The 26,624-nt window shown below is 60.4% G+C and overlaps 1 protein-coding gene across 1 annotated transcript; it reads right to left on the reverse strand.

Annotated features, from left to right (window-relative positions):
* Positions 1-1,211: 1,211 nt before the first annotated feature.
* Positions 1,212-20,382, reverse strand: LMTK3 (lemur tyrosine kinase 3). The gene is made up of 15 exons (XM_027620287.2): positions 20,092-20,382; positions 19,063-19,196; positions 18,658-18,808; positions 18,063-18,139; positions 17,472-17,590; positions 13,774-13,861; positions 13,303-13,451; positions 12,727-12,811; positions 12,527-12,648; positions 12,199-12,348; positions 9,231-11,764; positions 6,205-6,620; positions 4,713-4,848; positions 4,167-4,304; positions 1,212-1,362 (listed from the first exon to the last, which is right to left on the reverse strand). The coding sequence occupies exons 1-15, from the start codon at positions 20,165-20,167 to the stop codon at positions 1,346-1,348; spliced, it is 4,392 nt and encodes a 1,463-aa protein (XP_027476088.1). The 5' UTR covers positions 20,168-20,382; the 3' UTR covers positions 1,212-1,345.
* Positions 20,383-26,624: the final 6,242 nt, after the last annotated feature.

The following is a 26,624-nucleotide window of genomic DNA, read 5'->3' on the forward strand; positions in this document are numbered from 1 at the left end:
TACCCTGCCAGTCTTGGCTCCATCAGCACCCACCCTGGGCAGGTGTGTGCTAAGATCAGCTCAAGCACCACCCCATCTACCCACAGTGCCTCTGAGAAGAGGCAGAATCTAATCCTCACTCTCCCTTTCTCCATCCCCGGGACTTAACAAGTGACCCTAATGCCTTCATCACCTCAATTCCTAAGCCGGGTGTCGACAGGATCCCAGCTGGGTCCGCACTCCCGGCCCCTTCCCTCCGCTCTCATCCAAAGTGAGCCCCGCAAACATGCCAATGAATGTGGTACCCAGGGGTCGGGGGGGCAGGTTGAAGCCGGGAGATCAGACACACGATAGACCCAGTCAGAGGAAAAACACGGGGGGGCGGGCAGAATCAGCCGGGAGCCCCAGAGAAATGGAGAAAAATCGGGACAAACAGACAAGGCAGAAAGACAGGCAGGCATCGGGGAGACACAGAGATGAAACATGTACAGGCGGAGAAACCCAAAGAAATAGAAGTAGAATTAGGAAGAGGGCCCCAGAACTCAGGCCAGGTGGAGAGATGAGAGTCTCCTGGGAGGTGGGCGCTCACATGCAGACACAGGTAAACTGAGGTACAGCCACCGTGGGCACGGAGGGAGCGGCCGGCCACCCCGCCCCCAGCCCTGGCCCTCCGACCACCCTGGACACGCCCCGCGGCCTCTTAGCCCAGGTCAGCGCTGCCAGCCGCGGACGGATCCGGGAGCCAGAGAAGCGGAGCCGCGGCGCTTCCGCCCTCCTGAGCCTCGATGTTCCCATCTGTGAAGTGGGTGGCGGTCCGCGACTTCTTCCGGACCCTCCCCTCTTTGCCCCCGAAACACACACAGGCCCCGCGTTCCTCCAAAAAGTTGTTTTTGTCTTTTTTAAATAATGTGAAAATGCCACGCGAAGGTTTGAACCAGAGGCCCCTCCAGGGGCCGGGCTGGGGTGGGGAGGGGAGACGCGAGATGGGGGGCCCAGGTCCCCGAAGCCTGCAGCCCCTCTCTGGGGCCAGGAGTGGGTGAGGAGGGGCCTCCGCTGTGCCGAGGGGCTCCAGGCCCGAAAGAGTTCAGTTCAGTTCCAAGAAAGGCGGCTCTCCAGGGAAGGATGAGGGGCTTCCTGCCTCATTTGGCACCGAGGGGGTCGGGGGGCTCAGGGGAGCCGTCCGGGGGGCTAGGGGGTGGGGGGCCAGGGCCTCCCGTTTGGCACATGGTGGGGGAGGGGGAGGGCCCAGCCTCAGGAGCCTCCCCGGAGGCGGTGTCTGTGGTGGTGGCAGTGGCTCCGTCGTCCACAGAGGATTCTACTCTCAGCCCCTCTTCTGGGGGTGCAGGGGGGTGGGGTCTTCGGGGAGTCAGTTCTCCACGGGGCCTGCGGACAGAGGAAGTGAATTACTGGGCAGACAGGCTCATGGCTTCTGTCTCTCTCGGAGTGAAAGCAAAGCCCTCACCTGGGCCCACGGGGCCCCACGTGATCTGCTCTGTCCCATTTCTGTCCTCACCTACCCCCACCCCCCTCACTCACTCCCCTCCAGCCACGCTGGCCTCCTCGCTGTTCCTCCTTGGCTCCAAGCAGAGTCCTACCCCAGGGCCTTTGCATGGCTGTTCCAACCACCTGGAAAGCCCTTTCCTTATCCCTTCCCATGTAAGGCAGACCCCCTCCTCATAGGCCTTCCCCGGCCCTTCTCAGTCAAGGAGTCGCTCCCTCATGTGCCCACCCGACCCCCCGTCCTTCTCTCATTGCACTATGGCTATTATTCTTCGTGCTTCTCCCCTGGGACAATCCCAGTCACTGTCGGCCAGCTTCCTGTCTGCTTGCCTCTCTGGAGTGTAAGCTCAGGGAGGACAGGACTGTGTTTGGTCACTGCTGCATCCCCAGCGTCCAGCAGAGGGCCTCGCCTGGCCCTCCCACCAAACTGTCCCATGACCCCTCGTATCCCAGCGGAAAGCAAGCCGCCACCCATTCCACAGATCCAGACGACCAAGGTCTGTGGGCTGGACGATCTCATCTTGGGCCACACAGTGGGCGCCCTCATGCTGCCTCCCACAGTTCCTACCTGTGTGGCCTGGGTCAAGTCGTGGCCCTCGCTCCTGTCCTTGAGACTCAGTTTCCCTCTTAAAAGGGGAGCATGCCCCTCATGTCCTTTTCTAAGGAGCGGAGAGATGCTGGGCTATGTGGCATCACTCAGCACCCAGTGGACACACGTAAGTGGGCAGAGCCGCGCCAAGCACGGGAGTCTGTGCAGAAGGGGGCCCGGCCTGCACCCCACGCCAGGGTCGTGGGAGACAGAAAGGCTCAGCGGCTTCCCTGGCCTGTCTCTAGCAAGAGTATCTGCCGGCAGAGTGAAGGGATTTGGGGTTTCACACGATTGGGCCCTCCCTCGCCTCTCCTAGTGGTTACAGGTGAAGTCATCTTGGCAGCCTAGCAAGCCCTGCTGGCCTCAGCCCTGACTCACCACTTGGCAGTGTCCTCATGCCCTGGAACCCACCCTCCCTGTCCTCATGGGGGCCTCAGAGAAGACCTCTGGGAGGAAGTGACATTTGAGGTGGAATCTGAGGATGGAGCCAAGTGAAGAGTCTGCCCTTGGCCCTGTCCTTCCTGCCCCGAACCCCACCTGTACTCTCCTTTCCCTCCTGGACCCTGGCGTCGGCCTCCTGTCCAGCCTCCCAGCCTCCAGCCGGCCCCCACGTGGCCCCAGAGGGGTCTTCCTACACCAGCGGCTGCTGCCGCCCTTCCCCTGGTCACGGCTGGCCCATGGCTCCCCAGGGCCCCCAGGACAAAGTCCCTCTCTTCAGCCCACCCTTAAGCCCTACATGGTCCGCCCTCCCCCCTTAGTCCCCCCACCCAAGTAACCCCCAGATGCACCCGCCTCCCTTCTGTTCTCTGAACTGGCCACGTTCTCTCCTGCCTCGAGCCCTTGTGCAAGCTCTTCCTTCTGCTAGTGCGCTGCCCCCTTCCCCATCACCTAGTTCAGGATGGCCAGCCCTTCAAGTACCTGATGAAGTGGCATTGCCAAACAGATGAAGCCCTTTCCCCTCGTCCTCTGCTTCTCCAGCAGCCCTGAGTTTGTACTTATTTACTGCAAGACTGTGGGGTCAGTGTCTGTGGGTGGGGTAGGGTGGAGTGGGGCTCATGGATCTTGCTCAGCACGGAATCCCCCGTGCCCAGCACAGCACCTGCACTTAGCCAATGCGCCGTGAGTATCTACTTCATTAAGTGCAGTGAGAGCTACCAGGTAGAGACCACTGCGCATGACCAGGCTGCGCTGTGTGTGTGTGTGTGTGTGTGTGTGTGTGTGTGTGTGTGTGTAGGATGAAACCATTCAATCCCCTCAAGAATCTTATGAGTTAGATCCTGTGATCATCCCCATTCTACAGATGAGGACACTGAGGCACAGAGAGGGAAAGTGACTTGCTCGAAGTCACAGAGCCGAGGAGGGACAGGGCCAACAATTGGACTTGGGCACGATTTGGGGGAGCAGGAATGTAACCCTCCCTGAAAGGGGCGGGTTTGCCCCTTCCACCGTCTCAGCTCTATCCTCCGGGAACACCTGTGCCCGCCCAGCCCAGCCCAGCCCAGCGCAAGCTCTGCATCCAGGGGTATTCTCCGGAGCGGCGGCAGGACGCAGCAGAGAGCCCAAGTCGAGGCAGGACTGTCTGGGTTCAGGTGGGTAAGCACAGTGTAGGGCCTCTGTAAGTGCCTGTTACTATTAGTAGTAATGCCATTGTTGTTATTGCTATGGACTCCCTGACCATGTTCTCTCTGCTCCGCTTCAACTAACCAGCTCTGAGCACACTGCTTTCCTCCCACCTTGCCGGCCTCCAATCAGCCTGTGCCCCCACACGGATGTGCGATCAAAATCTGACAAGTGCCAGGCAAGAGACGGGACAAAGATGGGCAAGACTCTGAAGGGATCCTTACAGAAGGGAAAACTGAGGCTCAGGGAAGGGGCGTGACTGCCCTGGTCTATCAGGACACTGCCTAGTCTGAGCTGGTTCGAGTTGTGTGAGGTTTCAATGCTGAGCAGCCAGGGTTGACTTAGAGGGGAAGGGGGAGAGCCTGCGGAGAGAGAGGCAGGGAAATTCAGGGATGGGGCCAAGAAAGTGGGGAGACAGATGGGGACAGAGGAAGACAGGCAGAAGTAGGGGCAGGCCCGAGGGTCGGAAGCACTGTACCTGCGGGCCGGGCGTCGGGGGCCCGGGCGGGGGGCCCCGGGGTCTCCAGCGCAGGCGAGACGGAGAAGCGGGAGAAGCACAGGGGGGGGCCTGGTGGGGGGAGGAGGGGGAAATCCTCCGCCCATTCGAAACTGCCTCCTAACGACGGGGGCGGGGGTAGTGAGGAAGAAGGCGAGAAAGACGCGGTCAGATCCTCCAGACACTTCTGGAGCTGCTCACCTTCTGCTCCAGCCGTCCAGCCCCGCCCCTCCGCAGGGACCTGTCTCCAGGGGTCTACACTGTGGGCCCCGCCTCAACTCTGCCCCGCCTCCAGACCCCGCCCCAGCACCGCCCTGCTTCCAGGCCCCGCCCCGGTTCTGCCCCGCCTCCAGACCCCGCCCCAGCACCGCCCCGCTTCCAGGCCACGCCCCAGCTCTGCCCCCCCCTCCAGGCCCCGCCCAGCTCTGCCCCGCTCCAGGCCCGGTCTCCAGACCCCGCCTCACCTCTGTCCCCTCTCCAGGCCCGCCCCAGCCCTACCCCGCCTCCAGGTCCCGCCCAGCCCCTCACCAAAGCCGCTGTCGTTGCTGGGAAACCCATCTCCGGGGGTGGCGGGGTGGGGAGGCGTCGGGGGCGCTGGGGGCGTTGACGGGTCCGTGTCCCCCTCGGGGGGGCCCTGGACGCTCAGCTCGTTGGTTGGCGTCTCCTGTGGAGGTGGATTAGGCGGCGAACCGTCACATCCCACCCACTGTATTCCCAGCGAGCGACAAAGCCCGCTAACACTTCTGGGGCTTCAGGTACCCCAATTTACAATTGCAGTCTCTGAAGAGGTGGCTGGAGCCCCTGATCAGCCTTCGAAACCTCAGGTCAGCCTTAACCCCACCCCGGCCCGATGCTCCTCCCCCGACCGCGGAGTCCCGCCCACAGCCAAGCCCCCCCACCGCAGGAATTCTCTCCTTGCTCCTTAACGCGATGCTTCCATGGGAACCCCCCTAACTCAATACCATCTCCATAAGTCCCGCCTTGTCTCCATTCCCCTAACTCCTTCCGATATCTGGGCCACAGGCGTCCAAGTTCGGGGCGCAGAACTACTTACTCCTCTCGTCCTCCAAACCCCTAGCCCATCCTGCGCACCCCGCTCTTCCCCCAAGCCCCTAAGCCCCGTTCTCTGAAGTGGCCCCGCTCCAGCCCTCCAAACCCTGCCTTTGCTTCAGTGGCCCAGGACCCTGTTCATGACTCACATCTCAGGACCTCAGCCCGGTGTGCCCCGCTCCAGATTCATCTAGACCCATCCACACCCATCTAGGCCCCAGTCCACAGGCATCATCCCGCCCTTCCTTCTTCAACACTATCCCTCTCAGCCCTTAGTTACTCTTAACACGATCCTCTACCCATCTCTCTAAGCCCCGCCGCAGTTCATTAGCTCTGTCCATCTCTGACCCCGCCCCTGCACTTATTTTAACACTACAAGCCGCATCTCTTAAGCCCTACCTGCAGCCTCGCCAGGGCCCGCCCCTAGCGGGTAAAATCCGCAGCATCCTGAGCCGGCCCTTAGCCTCTACCACGAGAGCGCTGGTCGACAGACCCCGCCCCAAACTTTTCCTGAGCCCCGCCCCCGCTATCTAGACCACGCCCCAATCTTCTCAGCATTTTCTCCCTAGCCTATCCGGGCTCCTCCCTGATTACCAGGTATCTCCCCCGCCGTCCTTCCAGATCAAGTCTCACCCTGCAGCCCCCCAACCCTTGCCCTCCAGCGCCCTCCCCACAGGCCGCACCCTACCCCTCACTCCAGGCCTCGCCCCGTTCCCAGACACCGCCCCTCCAAGTCCTGCCCTGTGCCCCGGGCCTCACTCTCCCCAGCCCGGCCCTCACCCAGCTGGCCCCGCCCCACCCCGGGCCCCGCCCCACCCCGCGGGCCCCGCCCCACCCCGGGCCCCGCCCCACCCCGGGCCCCGCCCCACCCCGGGCCCCGCCCCACCCCGGGCCCCGCCCCACCCCGGGCCCCGCCCCACCCCGGGCCCCGCCCCACCCCGGGCCCCGCCCCACCCCGGGCCCCGCTCACCTGGTCGAAGAGGTAGACGGTCACGTCCCCGTGGAAGGAGACCATCTTGCGCTTCCTCTCCAGCTCGCTGTCCTCGGGCTCGTCGGCCCCGCGCGGAGACTTGAGCAGCCCCCGCAACGGGCGGGCCGCGTCCGCGTCGGCGCTGCTCACCACGACGGGCACCGGGGCTGCCCGCGCCCTCCCGGGGCCCCGGGGCCCCGCCGCCGCGCCCGCCGCCGCCGCCTCCTCGTCCTCCTCGTCCTCCTCGTCCTCGTCCTCCCCGTCCTCCTCCGCCGGCCCCGGCGCCCCCGCCCCGCCGGCCTCCCCGCCAGCCGCCCCGGCGTCCGCGCCCTCCCACGGGGGTCGCCGCGGGCCCGGCCCCGGGAACGGCGTGAGCGTGAGCGGCGGCAGCGCCAGTGAGAGCCGCGAGAGCTTGGCTGCGAGGGGAGAGACCCGGTGAGCCCCTGCTCCCGGGGAAACTGAGGCATGCCCTCCTGCCCAGTTGTGTGTCCTCAGGTAATCTCAGGCCACAGTATGGGCCTCAGTTTCCCCTCTCGTGAACCAAAGGGCTGCTCTAGGGCCTTTCTCCACGCAGAGTAGGAGAGATCTTCCCCCTACGCCAGGGGTTAACCCTCTCCACGACTCCCCAGTGTCCACATCACAGAGCCCCAACTTCTCTCTGCCGCGCCCCACGCCCAAGTGCCCTGGCCCTGCTGACCTCTCCGGGCTCTCTTCCTCACCTCATTCTGACTTGACCTCCAGCCAGCCACTTGGGCCACCCCCCTATTCGTCCCACCTCTGAGCCTTTTCATAGGCTGTTCCTTCCACCTGGAAGTTCCTTTTCTAATTCAGGTCCTGTTCCTCCCCCAGCTCCGGCCTGGGCTTTAAGCCTTCAGTTCTCCCAGAGGTCAGGCAAGGCCACCTGCTCTGCACCCCATAGCACCAAGCACCGCTCCTTCCAAGCGGATGAGCTCAGCATGTAGCTGTATTTCTGTGGTCATGTGATTCATGTTTGCCTTGCCACGGAACAGAGTTGACTTGAGCTCGTTCTGGCTGCATCCCCAAGCACATAGAAGTACTCAGGCAATATCTCTGGGATTAATGAATGAATGTTCCCTGCTATGTGATGTTGACCGAGGTACTTTCCCTCTCTGGCCCTCAATTGCCAGACTAAATTGGGGTGTCTAACCATCTCCAGGTGTTTTCCCCTGCCCTAAGACTCCCTGATCTCAGCCTGCCGGAAGATAAGGACTCCAGGTCCCTGGAGGAGGAAACCTGGCTTCGAATCCCAAGCCTACCCTGCTCGCTTGCTGTGTGCCCCGGGGCAAGCAGATCCACCTCTCTGAGCCTCTGTCTCCTCACTAGGAAATTAACCGAGGCCGCTCATTCCTCCATTAGTGCATAAGTAAATGGTGTGACGGGCCCTGTGTGGGGCAATGGTAGGGATAACAGGTGGGGCAGGGCAGAGCAGGGAGAAAAACTGGATGTGGATCGGGTCACTCTCCTCCCTTCGTTCATTCCATTCCAGCTTCACTGGCCTTTTGCTTTTCCCCGAGCATGCCAAGTTAGTGCCCATCTCAGTGCCCTCCACCCGAAATACCCTTCCCCCAGATGTCCACCCAGCTTACTTCCTTCACATCTGCTCAAAAGTCACCTCCTTGAGGCCATCCATCTCAGGGCGATGGGGTTGGGGGCTGTGAGGGAGCTCTCAAGGAGCTCTCAAGAAGGACAGGGTGATAGCCTTTGGAAATCAGGAAGGTTTCCCAGGGAAGGGGAAATTTGAGTGGGGTCTTGAAGGATGAGTAGGAGTTCATGCACCTTTTTTTTTTTTTAAGCAGGCTATTCCCAGCATCTTCCCACCCAGCAACACTATCCCCATATCACCACCACCCCCCCCCCCATCCTCTGAGGCATTTTAGCTGCTCATCCCCTGACATTTTCATGCTGTCTGGGGCCTTTCCTGGCACAGCTGGTTGCAAATTCCCCACAACAATCTCAAAGAAGTGATAGTGTTCTAATACCATGGGCTCGAAGGAAGGAAAGTTCTGCGGCCAGCGCCCTTCCTGACCTTTCCCTCCTGAGCTGCAGTCTCCTCTGGCGAACAGATCTGATACCCTTTCCCTCAAGGGGGGCTGTGAGATTGCCAATATAAGCCAGCGCCCATTTAGAACTTCCATACCACTGTTTAAGGAAATCAGGCCTCTGGGTGATTCGGGTGGAACCACAGTCCCTATGTCCACCTCTAACCAGGGGCCCTTCATCTTTCTCTTAAATCAATCTCCCTCTGTGACAAAACAATTCCTATGTTCATACCAAAACTGTTTCCAGAAAAGGCATTTCTAGTTTTCAGGTCACCAATAGTATGGGAGTGGGGGGGGGGGGCGGTTGTGCAGGGCAGAGTCTGAAGCTCCCTGGGTCCCAGCTTTGGGCAGCTCGGGGCCCGGCACACAGAGAAGTTCGCGTGAATTGGCTTCAACCATTAAAACACGCAGAACTCTGGTTTAAAAGGGAAAAGCAGCACGTTTGGCAATGCCAGGTGGGCATTCCTGACTGGAGCTGAAAAAAGGGACCGCATTTCCTTTCCTAACCACCCCACCACCACCACCAACCTCTCCCAGACGACTTCCTTCATCTCCCAATACTGTCTGGCCCCCAGGGAGCATCTGAGTTTGAGACCCCGGGTCTAACAGAATTGCAATAAAAGCAGGAGCTTGGGCGTGCCAGGCTGGGCCTGAGTCTTCAGAAGTCTTAACATTTTGAAGCCTCTCAGCCCTATTAGGTAGGTTAGCTATCCTCATCATCCATTTTTTGGCGGGAAACTGAGGCACAGAGAAGTAAGGTCATTGGTCCAGGGCCCCAGAGCTCGAGAGGGGAGCAGAGCCCAGATCTGAGCCCAGGCGGTGCGGCTCCAGGGTCTGCTCTCGTTATGGCCGGCCTGACCTGTGTGCTCCCCGGGAGCCCGAGATTCTCAGCTCAGCCTGTGCGCCTTGGAAGCAGCCAGGCCTCGGCCCCCAACCTCGCTCCCCTGCTCCCAGCGGCCTCCTCACCTTTGATCTGCTCGCTGTTCCCCTGAGGAGGTCCCAAGTCCAAGAACAGTCGTGGCATCTCGGGGCCCTTCCTCTCGGGCTTGGGGGGGTCCCCGTCTGTGCTGGGTGCTGTGTCTCCGCCGGCCCTGCTGTCTGGGGCCCCGGGCTCTCCCTCGGAGGAGGCCACCTCCGGCCTGGCTCTCTGCGGCGCTGGCTCCGGCCACCTCGGCTGTGCTTCCGACGGCGGCGGCGGGGGCGGGGGCGGTTGTGGCCTCGTGCTGTCTACCCATCCGGCCTTTGCGTCCACGCCGCTTCCGAGGCCGCCGCCGGGGGCCATCCCCATGCCCACTGGGGCTCGGCCCCCACTCCCGAGGTCCAGCCTCCCAACCCCGGGGGCTCTCGGTGCCCCCCCAGTCTCGGGGGCTCTCCTCTCGGTCCCGGGTTCCAGCACCCCGCTCCTGGGGGCTGGGCCAGTGGGGCCAGGGGCTGTCTCCCCGCCGTTCCGGGACAAGGCCACTGCGCCGGGCTCGGGGGCTCTCTCCAGCGAGGTCTCTGGGGCTGGCACCCCACTCTCGGGCGCCTTCTCCCAGGGCCCTGGGGCTCTCCGAGGCCCAGTCTCTGGCAGCCTCCCCGTGTTCCTGGGGAGTCTCAGGCCCCCATTCTCTGACACCTTCTCCTCGATCTTTGAGGGTGTCAGCCCCCCATTCGCCAGCACATTCCCTTCTCTCTCGGGGGACCTCAGCTCCCCATTCTCCAACACCTTCTCCTCCCTCCTTGGGGGTGTCACCTCCCCATTCTCCAGCACTTTCTCCAGCACTTTCTCTTCTCTCTCTGGGGTCCCTGGGCCCCCATTCTCCGCCACCTTCTCCTCGATGCCCAGGGCTCTCTGTCCCCCGTTCTCCAACACTGTCACCCCGTTCATGGGGAGGCTCGGGTCCTTGTTCGGGCTTGGGGCTTTCTTCCCGCTGCCCAGGACTGTGGGGTCCCTGCTCGGGCCCTGGGCTTTCTCTCTGTTCCCGAGGCCTCTCCCCATCTTCCTGGGTCCTGTCTCTCGGGGGTTTGCCCCCTTCTCCCCCAGGAGGTTCCTTGTCACGTCCTCCCGCAGGGACATCAGCAGCTGCTCGGTGCTCACTTGAACTACGAAGGTCGGCTTCTCCCGGGTCCCCGGCAGTGGGTGGGGACCCGGGTCTGGGGGTGGCCGGGGCGCTCCCGGGTCGGGGGGCTCGGGGGGAGCCCGCGGTCGAGGGACCCCTTCCTCCTCGGCTGCCCCCCCGCCTGGGAAGGCTCCCTCGGGGGAAAAAGGGGTCTCGGTCTCGTAGCCGCTGTCCCCCGGCTTGGGGCCCGGAGATGACAGGCCTGAGCCGGGACTGGCCACGGCCGAGGGAGGGTCGGGGGACACGGCTGGGTCCGCGGGGGCCCGGGGAGGTGGCGGCGGGGGGGGGGGAGCGGGAGGCGGCCCCCGCCCGGGGTACTGGGGCGCCGCCGCCCCCATGAGGGGGTCCAGAAACTCGGGGGGGGCCGAGGCGGGGGGGGCCAGGGGCAGGTCGGCTAGGGAGCCCCTCTCTGCCCGCAGGGACGAGTCGTCCTCTGGGGGATGGGGGCAGCCAAGAGCAGGGTGGCCCCCCCAGCCAGCGACGGCGTCCCCCCGCTCCAGGGGCAGGCAGGAGCAGGCCCCCTCTCGGCTGCACAGGGGACAGGGCAGGGGGCCTCGGCGGCTGGGGCCACCCCCGAGGCTGCTGCTGTCTTCCCCCGGGGAGCTGCCCTCCTCCTCCTCCTCCTCCTCCTCCTCCTCCGCCCACGGGGCGGTACCCCTCTCCCCCAGCACCTCGGCAGGGTCTCCCGCCAGGGTCTCCCCGGCACCTCGACCCTCGGGGTCCCAGCCGCTCAGGAGGAAGCTGCCTGATGCCGAGGCCTGGGCTGGGAAGGGACGAGCTGCAGGGAAGAGGGGGGAGGCCCAGGTCTCGGACACCAGCTGGGGGACCTCGGAAGGGGCCTGGGAGGCCTGGGGGGCAGGCACTCCTGGGTCCAGGGGGTCCCAGTCATTGGGGAAGAGGGGCTCAGGCGGGGAGCCGTGCTCCTCCAGGCGGATGTAGTACTCGCTGCTCACCGAGGGGCTACGGGCGCTGATGACCGGCAGCACGCTGGGCGTGGACAGCGCCTCATAGAAAGGGTTGGAGGGGTTGGCATGGGGGGCCGGGGGCGCGGACGCCGGCTGCCAAGGGGGCGCCCCCCCACCGCGGCCGGCCCCCCGCCGCGCCTTCTCCCACAGGCACTCGAGGTTGAGGCCACGGCTGCTCTCAGTGACCGTAAGCACATCGTCGGGGTCAGCCCCAGGGAAGCCATCCAGAAGGGGGAACGGTGAGGACAGGGTCCCTGGGCGGGGCACGCTGTGCTGCGGGGGCCAGGGCCAGGGGAAGGGACCGTCTCGGGGTGGGGGAGGCGGGGGCGGGGGCCGTGGGGGGCGCTCAGAGAGCAGGTAGGTGAGCTGCAGTTGGAGATCAGAAGCCGAAGGGCGCTGGGCAGGTGGCCGCCAGCAGGACTGCAGGATATCGTACCTGGGGGACAGGGAGGAGGCGCAGGTGAGTAGAGTCCCAGGGTGTGTGTGTGTGTGTGTGTGTGTGTGTGTGTGTGTGACAGAGGGGGGTTGGTGGGGGGTGGGGAGGCAGAGACTTAGGAGAGGGGACAGCAAGGCAGGTGTAAGGAAATGATGGTTAGGTGGCCTTCCTGTTTGGGCTGTAAGTTCTGGAATCAGAGACAAGCAAGCAGCTGGGGTCTTTTACGAGTGGAGGAACTCAGGTTCAAGTACCAGGTCTGCCACTCCCCGCCTCAGTGTCACCCCTTCCCAAGCAGCAGATGCTTCCAAGCAGCAAAAGGTGTGGGGTATAGCGAGGGCTGAGACTGTGGGTGGGGTACGAAGAGGTGAGGGGCTCTGGGACATCCCGGGGTGGGATGGGAGGGTCAGGGGCCGCGGGTCAGGCCCTGCCCTCACCAGTAGTCCGCATAGGGCAGCTTGAGCCTCGGCCGGGCCAGCTTCACGTGCTGCTGGCGGACCACGAAGGCAAGGACCTCCTCGTCGGACAGGTGGCGGTAGGGCTGTGCCCCAAACTCAAAGAGCTCCCACAGGGTCACCCCCAGGGACCTGTGGGGAGCAGAGGACGGAGAGGGGTCAGAGCCCTGCCTTGCCCCGCCTGGGGGCCTCCCCCCCCCCCCCCCGCCTCCCGGCCTCCATTTCTACAACCCCTGTAGGACCCGTGACCCTTCCACCTTCCTTGCCGCCCTCGACTCCGCGCGGCCCCGGGATGGGAGGACCCCCTCACCAGATGTTGCTCTCGCGGCTCTGGTCCACCACCATGAAGGTCCCATGCAGCTCCCCAAGGAGCTCGGGAGCCGCCCAGCGCAGCGGGATCCACAGGCGCTCCGGGGTCAGGTAGTAGTCCTCCTGGGGGGCGCGCCGGAGCCGGGTCAGGAGGGTCGGGGCCCTCCCCCGCCCCCCCGCCCTGATGGAGGGCAGCCCCACCTTGTAGTTGCTGTGGGCTAGCCCATAGTCTCCGATGCGCACGGTGAGGTCGGAGGTCAGCAGGCAGTTGCGCAGGGCCAGGTCGCTGGGGGCGGGGCAAGGACGTGAGGCGAGAAGGGGTCAGCCTGGGACGGACTGCCCGCCTCGCCTACACTCCGCCCACCTTGCAGGCTCCGCCCCTTCTCCCTTCCTTGCTTCGCTCCTCTTCCCCTGCCCCGCCTCCCCATGCCTCCTCCTCTCCTGACTCCTCCCTCTCCCCTTCTGACCCCTCCCCGGCAGGGCTCCTCCCCTCCCGATTCCGCCCCTTCTAACTCCTCCCTCTCCCCTTCTGACCCCTCCCCGGCAGGGCTCCTCGCCCTCTCCTCTATGACTCCTCCTCTCCCGATTCCGCCCCCCCTCCTGACTCGTCCCTCTTCTCTTCTGACTCCTCCCCCTCCAGGACTCCTCCCCTCCTGACTCTGCCACTCTCTTTCTCCCCTCGTTGAGCCCCCTCTCCCACCCCCCATAGCCTCGCCTCTTTCCCCTAAGTAGTACCCCCCCACACACACTCTTCCCCGTGGCCCCCCCGGCAGCCACCTGTGCACGTAGTTGTGGGAGTGGAGATGTGCCAGCCCACGGGCGATCTCCAGGCCCATCCTCTGCAGCGTCCGCAGGTCTCGAGGGGGCAGCTCGGGGGACAGGCCTTCAGGGGGCCGCTGGGCCCGGAGGTAACGTTTCAGGTCCCCCTGGGAGGGAGGGGAGGGTGGGGTCAGTACCACCCCCCCTTCCAGGGGTCCACACATCCAGCCTATCCGAGGCGAGGATGGGGGGGCGGCCTCTGCACTCAGCGGGCAGCCCCTCTGAGCCTCAGTTTCCCCTGCTGCTTAGAAGGGCATAACAACAGAGCCCACCTGGCATGCTAGTTCACTGCCCGCCCTCTGAGCGAAAGCTCATCTCCAGTAAGCGCTCCAGAGACCTTAGCGCACGTCGCACGTGTTATTGCCAAGGATTCCCAGGACCCCCGGCCCGTCCAGCCCGCCGCCCTGCCCTCCCTCCGCAGACCCTCACCAGTTGACAGAACTCCATAATCAGCAGAAAGGGCAGTGTCTCCACACAGACGCCCAGGCACTGGAGGACGTTGGGGTGCTGCAGGCTCCTGGGGCGGCAGGGGGCGGGGAGCGGCAGGGTCAGGAAACAGCCTTGTCCATCCCACCGCAGACCCCTGTCCCGCCCCAGCAACCCCGCGACACCAAAATGTCTCTTCCATCTCCTGACTCCCGGCCACACCCCCACACTCTTTCGCCCCTCAACGCACATCCTCCTTCCCCGGGTCCCCATCTCAGGACGTCCCCACTATCCCCCCAGTTCCCAGGCCAGACCCCCAAGGTGCCTCCTTGCTCCCCTTCCTCTTCACCTCACCGCCCCCCCAGCCCCTTCCCTCCCCACAGCCTGGCTGGAGCCTCCTCCTCACCTCCTGGACTCTCTTCTCAGCCTCCTCCCCGCCTCCCTGCCTCCGGTCTCTCCCCTCCACAGGCAGTCAGCCTGTGACACGCCACTCGCCTGCTCACAGCCCTCCGTGGCTCCCCCGGCAGCCAGGGACAGCGCAAGCCTCGCTCCTGGGTCTTTCCTGCCCTTCCTCAGCATCGCTTCTCCCCGCCCTGCCCTGCGCGTCTCCCCAAACACACAGGCACCCGCTGGGGCTCCAGGCCTTTGCACATACACTTCCCTCGGTAACGAGCCCTCCACTCAGCAGAGTCCTCCTCATCCCTCATCCCTCAGGCCTCAGCTTCAACATTTCCCCCAAGAAACCTCACGGCCCTCAAGCCGCCTCCCTTATCCTCACACTGTGGGTAAGAGTCAGGCTGGGGGGTCCGGGGGAGGGTTGAATCCTGAGTCCACCTTTTTTTTTTTTTTTTTTTTTAAAGTCATCTCTACCCCCAACGTAGGGCTTGAACTCACGACGCCGAGATCAAGAGTCTCATGCTCTGGGGCGCCTGGGCGGCTCAGTGGGTTAAGCCACCGACTCTTGGTTTCAGCTCAGGCGGAGATCTCAGGGTTGTGGGATGGAGCTCCGCATCGGGGCTCCGTGCTGGGCATGGAGGCTCCTTGGGATTCTCTCTCTCTCCCTCTCCCTCTGCCCCTCTCTGCTCATATGCTCTCTCTCTCTCTCTCTCTCTCTCTCTCTCTCTCTCTCGTATAAATAAATCTTAAGAAAAAAAAGAGTCGCATGCTCCACCCACTGAGCCAGCCGGGCGCCCCCTGAGTCCACCTTTGGCACGTGTGTAACCCCAGAGAAATCACTTCACCTCTTCCTGCCTCGATTTTCCCCAGCTGTAAAATGGGCACAGTCATAGCAACTCCCTCAGACGGTTGTGGGGAGGAATTTAATGAGACCAGAGAGGAGCCGCCGCCACACAGTGGAAGATCCTCGCTATTATTACTGCTTTTCCGTTCCCGTGTCAACACATTGTTTGATTTTCACATGGCCCCACATTTTCCTACCTTCCCACCTTTGCAGCTGCTCTTCCCTCTGCCTGGAACATGCTTCCCACCGCGCCTGCGCGACTGATCCCTCCCAGCCAACCCCACCTCCCCCAGGATCCTCCAGAGTTCCCCTCTGTCACGTGCAGCCTTATTTCCTCCCGGCACTTGTCAGTCTCTGACATTTTCTTCTTAAAATTTCCTCCTTCGTTTGTTCATTGCGTATCTCCTCCACTAGGGGGCCCCACTAGGACAAGAATTTGGGGCTTTCCGTTCAGGCGGCCGCATCCCCAGTGCCTGGACAAGGGGCTCAGTAAAAATGGGCACACTTAAGGATCTGGCCCTGATACCCGGCCTGGGGGCCTGGAGGAAGGTGAAAACATGCCAGGTTTGGCTCCAGGTACAGTGAGTAATTGTCCCGCTCGGGTCTGGCCGGGGGCAGGGGCCACTGGTGTGCCGTGGGGCCGGTGCCCAGGCTCACTGCCTGTGTTCCAACCTTCTCCACCTGGGAGAACGGGGCCTCGCACCCCTGCCCGGTCCAAGAATCATGAGACCAACTAGTCACAAAGCACCCGGCATGTCCTGGGGACTTGACAGACAGCTGGAGCTCTGAAGGTGGGATTTAGGTTGGCGGATGTGGAAGAATGCTTGGATGCACTGCACCCCTACTAATCTGAGCCAAGGCCGGCGCTTCTGCTATCAAATCCTCCCCGGCCACCGTGCTGGGCAGGATGCCTTTTCCCTTTGAATCCAGAGGAAATAGAGGCTCAGAGAGGTAAAGCAATTCGCCCAGGGTCACACAGCTGGTAACAGTGGTGGTGTGAGGACTTGATCCCAGGTTGCTGGCTCGCTCAGCAAATGTCTACAAAGGGAGGACGGACACCCCCCTCTCCCCCTCCCCACCCCCGGCCACCCCGAGCTGCCAGTGTCGTCCTGTGCTCTCCAACAGAACCTTCTGTGAAGGTGGAAATGTTCTAGATCTGAGCTGTCTTACATGGGAGCCACTGGCCATATGTGGCTACTGAGCACTTGAAATGTGCTGCGTGTAGCTGAGGAAATGAATTTTTTATTTGATTTCGTGTTATTTAACATAAATTTAAATAGCCATATGTGGCTAGTGGTTGCCAGCATGGGTCTAGGGAGAGGCAGACAAATAAACAAGTAAGTCTATGAAATATATGTGTTATGAAGAAAACGCACAAATTGGTGTGATGGAGCGTCCCAGGGCCCTCCTTATGTGGGAGTGTGTTTGTGTGTGTGTGTGTGTGTGTGTGTGTGTGTGTAAGGGCAGGCCTTTCTGACCACAGACCTGAGGAGGGGAAGGGAGCCCACTATCTAGAGCTGGGGCTGAGTAGCCAGGAATGATATTCTAGACAGAGGGAACAGCAAGGACAAAGGTCCTGAGGCAGGAAAAAGACTATTATGGGAAAGGATCAGTGAAGAGGCCAGGATGGCTGGGCCAAGGGGCTCAGTGGCGGGAAGGGAACAGGGGCAGGCCCTGCAGGGTGTGTGGGCTGCACAGAGGCGTGGGACTTTGTCTTGCAGGCAATAGGGAGCCATGGGAGGTTGTAAAGCATGAGAGATAAAGTCCAGTGTCTGTATCCCTCAGGGCACACTCCACTTTTATAAATGCTTGAAAAAGGTTCTCTGTTTACATATCCTTTCGATGACAGGGCAACTACTACCTCATGAGGCACGGAGGTAGCAAATGTTTATCTAGTTCTTGTCCAGAAGCCTCTAGAGGGGAGGGGAGACCAAGCAGGGCAGGACAGGGTCTTGCCTTCCCAGACCTAACAGTCCAGTAGAGGTGGGAGGTGAGGTGACAAAAGCTCCTTGGGGCCATTTTGGGTGTCTGCTCAGGGCCCCGGTCCGTGATGCCTTCCTCACCCACAAGCAAGGGCCTGAGGAGGGGAACAACCCCTATGCACCCAGTACTCAACACAAAATCTCACATCCTCTCAGCCGTCCTCTACGTGAGGATGTTTGGGCTTCCCAGACTCACTTCCTAGATGAAGATTCTGAGGTTCAGAGTGGAGAGGGGCAGGCCTCTAGCTCAGCTTCTGTGCCCTCCCCTCCCCCTCGACATCGGGCCCCTGGCTCTGCACCAAGAAGGAACCTGAGGGTCAGGCCGTCAAGTCGCACAGCCAGGAAGAAGTAGATCCAGGATTCAAACCAGGGTTGACCCCACACTAGACTCCTTCCACTCCCAAATGTCACCTCCCTGAGGTGCAAACCCGTATCTTGGGGGCCTCCAGGGCCCACATCCGTTGAAAAGTCCCCAATACCTGTAGGGCTGTGCTTCCGAGATGAACTTGCGCTGCTCCAGGGGGCCTGCGCTGGCTCGGAGCTCCTTCACCACCACCTGGGCTGGGGTGTAGTCGGAGAAAATCTCTCCCAGGATCACCTGGTCAGGGGGGACCGGGGAGTCAGTGCCTGCAGTCTCCCCAGCCCCAGCCCCAGGACCACCGCCACCCCACTGCATGGCTCCAGCCTCCCCCTTCTTTCCAGCCTCTCTTTTCAGATCCCACCACCCTTGTCTCCCCCACCCCTTCCCAAACAGATGCAGGGTGAGAGACTCACGGGCCCAGAGTCCGATGGATGCAGGGACGGATGGAGGGATGGACAGACGGACGCGTGGAGAGCCAGGTGGCGAGGCAGAGTGGTCAATGGAGTGAGGAGGGAGGCGCTGACTGACAGATGTGGGGGGATGGGGTAGGTGGGAGCAGGTGAGAAGTGGACAGAGGCAAGGGCGCTGGGTGGGCTGGGGGACAGATGAGAAGTGGTGGGAGCAGGGTGGGGGTGGGGGATGGACACAGAACAGGAGCACAGCCCTGGATTGTATGGACCCCCTCCCTCCCACCCCCAGCCCCACTCACCTTCCCAAACCAGCCACTCCCAATCTCTTGTAAGTAGCTGAGGTGCTGGCGGCTCAGGCCCAGGGGGGTGGTCATGTCTGGGGGGGGGGCGGGTGGGCAAAAAGGGGAGGCCCCTTAGCCTCTCTCCCCTTCCAAGTGCCACTTACAACCCCCACCCTCCAACTCAGTGGGGACTGGGGTCAAAGCAGATACCAATCTCTTTTCATTGGCCGCCCCAACATTCCCTGATGGATCTCAGCCTCCTCATTGGCTGCCCACTTGTTCCCAGCATCCAATCCGTCCTTCCCTTTGGCGTTTCGAGATCCCGTGACTTGACTTCGGCCTGCCATTGGCTGCCTCTGGGATTGAGATCTAGGCTGACCTCACCACTGATTGCCCCACGAGAATCCCCAGATCTGGCTTTGGATTAAGCGATGGCTTCCATCAAGATGATCTCTGCTCCCTATAGGTCGCTTCTAAGATTCTGCGGCTCCCACCTCTGTCTTTCCCCTTGGCTGCGGGGGACCTCAGCTCCCCGGCCCCTGAGGGAAGACTCTCAGGGCTTGCCACCCTGTCCCGTGGGACCGTGGGATCCTAGTCAAGGTGTGGAGAGTACCTGAGTGTGAAGGCTGCGGCGCAGGCATCGGCAGGGAGACCTCAGCCAGCGGGAGAATGTAGACATCAGGCAGCGACTGTGAGGAGGAGGTCTCCTCGGCTGGGGGAGTGTACTCCCCGGAGCAATCCTCCCCTTCAGGGTTCTCAAACTCCTGGGGCCGGGAGAGGTGAGGGGTGGGAGAACACAGGGCTGAGACACACCGTCACCCTTCTCGTCAGGGTGTCTCCCCGTCTTTCTTATAACTGTCCCCCGATTTTCATCCCAAGACTCCGCATCTTGCCAGAACTTCAGGCCAGAAGGTGCTCTCAGACTTACTGCCCCTCTCCCCCACCAACTACCTGGGTTGGGGGGGCAAAGGTCTTGCTGGAGTCTTCCTCCCCACTTGAATCCCCACATGCACCTCACCTTGAAGCCGACATCACCCCGTTTGCAACACAGACAGGTGAGGAGGAGAAAGATGAAGGCCAGCAGGCCGGAGCAGGAAATGAGGACCACGGCGTAGGGAGGAGCCAGAGGGGCCCGACCCAGGGCGAATCCATCTGCGGGCACAGGGCTGGGCTGGGGTCCCGGCTTCAAGCCCCAAGCGCCCAGACTCCATGCCCCTCCCATCCTGGCCAGGATTGACTACAACTCCCATAATGCTCTGCAACCAGGGGCTCCTTGGCGGCGGAGCCGGATGGCCTAGGGCATTGTGGGAGTTGTAGTTTGAGGCCTTCTCAGGTGGTTGGGTTGGGGGTGGGGTCCCTCCTCTCGCCCCAATCTGGGACCCCCCCCCATCACCGCACCGCAGGCTTGGATGAATTCCAGTGAGGACTGAAGGAAGGAGGTGTAATAGTGGAGGCTGGAGCTCTCAGAATTTGAAATACGCTCCAACGGACAGTCTCATTACCCCCTATTTGGGCAAGAGGATGAGCCCCCTAACTGCAGGCGGGGAGAAGATTCTTGCCCCGCGCTGGAACCCCCTAGTTAAGGGGATTGAGGCCTGTCTCTTTTAGGGACTCGTGGAGCACACTCATGTCCTCTGTCCCCAGCCCAAGCCCCTGAGAAGGGAACTCCGCAAGCCCTGGGTCTCCCCCAAAGCTAGAGGCAGCCTCCTCTGCTGTGTCCCCCTTAGAAATAGTATTCCTCCCCTCTGCCCCCAATTCTCCCAGAGGCCCCGGCCCTCCCGGCTGCCTGCACACACCTGCACACACACATGCGTGTGCACACACACATGTTGCCCAAATGGACCCCCTCCCCACCCAGCCCCCAGCCTTCCTCCCTCCCACAGGCCCTGCTGACAGAGGCACCGTCCCCGCGGCTCCCCAGGCCCCGGCTCGGCTGCGGGGAGACGCGCACGCAGGTGATGGAGCCGGAGCGCCGCGGACCGACCCCCGGGCAGGCCCGGGGTGGGGGTGGGGGCCGCCGGACAGCCGGATGGCCGGACACACTCACCGGGGTGGGCCGGGGACGCCAGGCAGCCGGAGGCGGAGACGGCCGCGAGGAGGATGAGGGCGCCGGGGGCAGGCATCTTGTCGAGGATGGAAGGGAGGTGGAGGTGGTGGCGGCTGGGGAGGAGGGGGGGGCGGGCCCTCAGCCCCCAGCCATGGGGACCCGCGCGACCCTGGCCTCCCCCCGGCCCAGGAGAGGGGCAGGAGACGCAGGACAGGGGGAGGGAGGGGCTGCTTACTGGCTCAGGTACCCCCCTCCCCCTCTTTGAAGGGACAGACAGATGAAGGGATGGAGAGGCGGACAGAGGAGAGGAGCTGGGGAGCCGGGGTTGCTGGGGTGGGGGGGGGAGAGGGCTGATGGGGGGGGAGAATGAGGGCCCCGCCCCCGAGGGCAGCCAGGATTGGGGGAGCAGAGAGCCTGTCAGAGGAAGGGTGGGAGGAGGGAGGATGGAGGGAGGATGGAGCGTCGTCATGGCAACTGGCTCCCCAGTAGCATTGGCTGCCAGGAGGGAGGGGAGGAGGAGGGACAGCCAGGGACCAGCAGACCCTTGTGGGGGGCGCAGGGCCCACAGTGCCTGGCCCCGGACACTGCTGTGACACGCCACCAGCATGGACACGTGTGCTCCATGCCGAGATGCAGATGTCAGGCAGGCACACGCAGCCCGCACAAGCCTGACACACGTCGCAGAGACCCTCATAGACAAGCACATCTCATACAAAGGTGGACAGCCATCAGCAGACGGGGACACGTACACGTCACACACAAAGACGCAGGGACGACGGGCTGCACTGGGCACGCACAGGCAGGCCGGCCCCCGGCACAGATGCACCCCGTCACACGGGAACGGCAAAGCATCACAAAGACCCACACATGCCACAAAGTAAAGCCCCGAATACACAGACACCCACACCACAGACAAAGATACACGCGGACACCACGGTGACAGGCTGAGGCACACAGTCACAACGCACAGACATGCCACAAATGGGCAACAAAGAACACCCATTGCTAGCAGCATCACATACACGGATACGCAGACACTCACATCACACACATACACACAGACATCCCTTTCACAGAGAGACACACACACACGCGACATACACTCCCATAGATACACGTATCACATGCACGAATATACACACAGCAGATGCATGGAGAGGCATGTGTGTCACAAACACACACAACACACACATATGCCCAGGTACATGGAAGATACACATCTCTCCCGCAGACCCCCACTTGACTCACCTGAAGGCCCAGACGCATGTCACATACCCAGTTACACGTCGACAGTCACAACTCATACATGGACATAGACACAACACGTTCAAAGAATTACACATCCATGCAAAGCTACACAAAAACACACACAAATACATCGCACACCGACACATACAGACACATATCATTTATAAATCTACTCAGCCGTACGCCTTATCCATAAACACACAGACACACATATCAGATACATAGACACAAAGGTACATCACATACCTAAACACACGGACGGACACCTTACAAATATACACACGTTTCACACAAGGTCACAAGGACACATTAGCTCTCATTCCCGCACGTCACATCCATAAACACACGCAGGGACACATACCACATACCAAGACGCAGGCAAGCGCTACACTTACAAAAACGCACACATCACAAATACCCACGTTTCCTACGAGGTTACGCAGCCATGACATAGCCAGAGACGCTTGCTTCATACAAAAGATACATAGTCATAGTTTATTTTATTTATTTATTCTTCCGAGCAATTACTCCGCGCCGGGCAGTGTTCCCAGCGCTTTACACAACAGCCCTCTGAGACAGCGACTTTTATCAGCCCCATCGTACAGATGAGGAAACTGAGTCAGGGCGAGGTGAGGTCACCTGCCCCAAGGCACACAGCCCGGCAGTGGCAGAGTTGGGGACTGGAACTCGGTCCGACAGGGACACAGACGAAAACAGACAAGGACGCACACATCACGTGCCAGGCCGCCGCCGTCGAGGGGTTCACACCCCACCCCACAGCACCCCGAGCTGCAGACACCCCGGAAGAACGGACTCCCACCCCGCGCGCGGACGTCCCCGCGGTCCGGGAGCACCTGCGCTGCGTCCCTCCCGCGTGAGGCCGGGCCGGGGCTGCGCCGCCCAGACGCAGCCTCATAGCGCACGGCGGCAGCGACCCAGGCCCTCCTTCCCCTGCGCGCCCGCCCCGCCCCCGCCCCCCAGCGGGGGGCCCAAGACGCGGGGGGGGCCCCCCCCCGCCGCCGCCCCCAGGGGCGCAGCAGGGACGCGCGGCTCACGCACCCCGCGGCACACAGCCCTCCCCATCGGGGGAGGGGGCCTGGGGAAGGGGAGGGACCGCCTCTCGGGGGTCTCACTTGGGGAAACTGAGGCAGGTTCATCGTGCGAGGAGGGGTGGGGGTTAGAGGGCGCCGGGACCAAGGCTGGAAGGTGAAATGACTAGGAGGCGGGTACAGAGAACGAAACTGGGAGCTGGGGAGGGAACTCTGAAGATGCAATTAACTGCCCCGGTGGCTGAAGGGCACAGAACCTGGCGAGAGCAGAGGCTTATGGGAAGTGTAGTCCCAGCCCTGAGACTTGTGGGAAGTGTAGTTCTGGTTCGCCCAGCAGGGCTGCTCGGGTTCATCGCCTCCCGGAGGGGTAGCCGTGACAGGCGCCTGGGTCTTTGGAAAACAATGTGGACAGAATTTTTGAGTCCTAGAGAACGGCACAGACGGGGTTGCAGTCCTAGCCCTGTCCCTGGCTCACTCTTCATTTATTCACTCCACAAACATTTATTCAATGCCTACTATGTGCTGAGCTAGGCCCTATGCCAGAATTTGGGCTTGCAGCAACGAACGAGTCAAACCCATTCCTTGCCCTTCAGAGGCAGGGTCGTCACAGGGGCTTACGGAAAGGTCCTCCGCTAGAGTTTTTCCCCAACTGTGAGCTGTGAGCCATTACTGAGCTGTGACATCAAACTTGTGGCTTGTGACCAGAGTTTTCTTGGGAAATAAAATAGAACAAGGTAGAACATAGCGGAGTGCCTGATCGCGTGTGGGAAATATCCATGAGTGTCCACTGGAGTTTTAGAAGCCACACGGGGTGCACTATCGTAAGTAAACACGAGCAGGTACAAGGAACAAATCTTCCTGTTGAGCCAGACATTACAGATTTAGCTGCAAAATGGTAAAAACAATGCCACTCTTCTCACTAATTTTTATGTTTTTTTTTAAAGATTTTATTTATGTATTTGAGACAGAGAGAGGGAGAACGCAGAAGGAGAGTGAGAGGGAGAAGCAGACTCCCCGCGGAGCAGAGACCCCAATGTGGGGCTCCATCCCAGGACCCTGAGATCATGACCTGAGCTGAAGGCAGATGCTCAACTGACTGAGCCACCCAGGCGCCCAATTTTTTTTTATATTTTTAAAAATTATTTATTTTTTTTATTTATTTAAGTAATCTCTACCCCCAATGTGGGGCTTGAATTCACGACCCTGATATCAAGAGTCTCATGCTCTTCCGACTGAGTCAGCCAGGCGCCCCATCACTCATTTGTTTGTTTGTTTGGAAAACTTACTGTTTGTATTAACATAGGTTTATATGTTAACTGCAATGGGTTTATTATTGTTATTTTATTTATTTATTAGCAGTAGGAGTTGTTTTTTTTTAAGATTTTATTTATTTTTTCTTCATGAGAGACAGAGAGAGAGAGGCAGAGGCAGAAGGAGAAGCAGGGTCCCTGCAGAACAGGGAGCCTGATGCGGGACTTGATCCCAGGATCCCGAGATCATGACCTGAGCAGATGCTTAACCAACTGAGCCACCCAGGCACCCCTATTATTGTTATTTTATTTATTTTTTTTAAAGATTTTATTTATTTATTCATGAGAGACAGACAGAGAGGCAGAGGGAGAAGCAGGCTCCCAAGGAGAGCAGGGAGCCCGATGCGGGACTCGATCCCAGGACCCTGGGATCATGACCTGAGCCGAAGGCAGACGCTTAACCATCTGAGCCACCGGGGCGCCCTATTATTGTTATTTCAAAAATGCAATAATAAACATTGCGAACATTTATCAGTTTTAACTTCTAACATGGTAAATATCGATAGACGTAACCCCCATAAATAATAGCCCTTTGGGGTCCTTCATAATTTAAAGAGTGTGAAGGTTTGAGAACTGCTGCCCTGTGTCTATATGTATGTCCCGATCACAAGAAAATCATTCGTTCATTCATTCATTCATTCATTCATTCATTCACTGTCACAGTAAAAACTGAAATATTGTCAAGAGAAAAGTGACATGAACCTGAGGCCCCCCCGGGAGTCAGCTAGAGAAAAGGAGAAGGAACAGTGTGTTTGGGCAGAGGTAACTGCATACGCAAAGAGGAAGGTAGGAGGTGGTTGTTGAGGAGGGTGAAGTGAGAACGAATAGTTTAGTTTGCTTTCTTCGTGGGCCAGGCACCGATGCTCGCCCATCTTCACGGAAACCCGCCTAGGGTGGAGGTAGCCACTGGGCGAACGGTCACTCAGACATGCAACTTTAAACTCTGCCAAATGCTTTGAGGGGGAGGATGGGGGGTGTGGGGTGTGACTTACACTTCAGAGGAGTCAGAGGAGGCTTTTCTAGAAAGGTGACAGTAAAGCCCGGATCTGAGAGGGGAAGGAAAGAGTTGGGAAGAGAGGGGCGCCTGGGTGGCTCAGTTGGTTAAGCGACTGCCTTCGGCTCAGGTCATGATCTCAGGATCCTGAGATCGAACCCCGCATTGGGCTCCCCGCTCAGCGGGGAATCTGCTTCTCCCTCTCGCTCTGCCCCTTCCTCACGGCTCGTGCTCTCTCTTTTTCAAATAAATAAATAAAATCTTAAAAAAAGAAAAAGAAAGAGCTGGGAAGAGAGCAGGGCAAAGAGTACTGGGGCAGAGGGAATAGCACGGGGCGGGGGGCGGGTGTTTGACTGTGAGGCTGGACAGTCCTTGGGGCATCAAGAAGTGAGTAGGGGGCTGGTGCGGCTGGGTCCGAATGGGTAGGGAAGTAGGGACAGGAGTAATGTCAGAGAGGTGAGCAGGAGCCGGCTCACTGGGCCAGAGGGCGAGGACTTGGGGTTTATTCTCAGCCAATGAGGAGTTAGGGAAGAATCCTGAGCTGAGCCCCAGGATCTGACCTCGGAGCTAACAGGCTCCCTCTGCCGATGGTGTGAGGAAAGACAGGGTGGAAACCGGGAGCCCAGAGATGGGGCCACGTCCAGCGGCAAGTGAGAGACGGTGGCAGCCCCAGGACGCTACTGGCGGTGGGAGTGGAGAGGAGCAAGGTGGCTTCAGGACAAACACAGGCGTCAACGAGGATGTGGAGAAATCGGAGCCCTCCCACACGGCTGGTGGAAACCGTGCAGTCGCTTTAGAAGATGGTCTGACGGCGCCTCGGACGTTAAGCACAGAATTCCTCGGCGGTCCCACGAGGAGTGACAGCACGCGTCCACACGAACACCTGTGCGTGCGTGTTCCCCGCAGCATGATTCGGAGCAGCCCCGGTGCCCATCAGCTGGGCAGCGGGCAGACGGAGCGCGGTGGATCCGACAAGGGAGCATCATTCAGCCACAAAAGGGAGTGAATTCGGGATGGGCGCTGCAACATGGATGAACGTCGACCCCTCTGTGCTGAGTGAAAGAAGCCAGGCACGAGTGGCCACATCTTGTAGGATTCCATTTGTAGGAAATGTCCAGAATAGGCAAATCAGATAGAAAGTAAGTTAGTGGTTGCCTTGGGAAGGGAGGACCTAAGGGATTTCTCACTGGGGACTGTGAACACGTGCTAAAATGAATGGTGGGGACGGTTGCACAACTCGGTGGATATACTGAAGACCACTGAATTGTACAACTTAAGGGGGCCAGTTGCGTGGTGTGTGAATTCTAAGCTGTTGAAAACTGTTTGGTCAGGAGGCTGGACCAATCTTGGTGATGGTTTGGGCACAGGGCCTGAGGGAGAAGGAAGTGTCTAGATTGCTCACCAGCGTGGCTTAGACAACTGGATAGACAGAGGGGCCTTCTGCCAACATCATTTGTACAAAGCACTTCACACATTTCCTGGTTAACAGGAAGTGCTCGACAAATGTCAATTATTCTTGCAGCAACCATGGTGATCCTGTTGAAACTTGAATCCGATCCCGTCCCTGCTCTGCTCAGAACCCTTCCGTGGCTCCCACTCACTCAGAGTAAAAGCAGTCTTTACAGTGGCCCTCAAGGCCCTGAAGATTGTGCCAACTCCCTCTATTCCCTATACCTCAGCTCTTACTCTCTCTGCCCCCCTCCTCAAGTGCCCTGGCCAGATGAACTTCCAGGCTCCTCCCATATTCTAAGCTCAGTCCTACCACAGGGCCTTTGCACTTGCTGTTTTCGCTTCCTCGATATCCACTTGTCTCCTTCTTTACCTCCTTTCGGTTTATGCTCAAATGTTACCTTCTCAGTGAAGCCCTCCCTGATCACCTTATTAATAACTGCATCCTCCCCCTCATCTCACATATGGAATCCCTCTTCTTTT

This window comes from Zalophus californianus, chromosome 17 (assembly GCF_009762305.2).
Source record: "Zalophus californianus isolate mZalCal1 chromosome 17, mZalCal1.pri.v2, whole genome shotgun sequence".
NCBI classification, from domain to species: Eukaryota; Metazoa; Chordata; class Mammalia; order Carnivora; family Otariidae; genus Zalophus; species Zalophus californianus.

Bases quoted from the DNA above. Each gene is read 5' to 3' on its own strand.
- LMTK3 (XM_027620287.2), bottom strand. From the start codon at position 20,167: ATGCCTGCCCCCGGCGCCCTCATCCTCCTCGCGGCCGTCTCCGCCTCC. The intron at 18,809-19,062 runs GTGAGGTGCATG...TCCCGGCCCCAG, and splicing joins GGGGTGATGTCGGCTTCAAG to GAGTTTGAGAACCCTGAAGG. The intron at 13,862-17,471 runs GTATTGGGGACT...CTGCCGCCCCAG, and splicing joins TCGGAAGCACAGCCCTACAG to GAGCCTGCAGCACCCCAACG.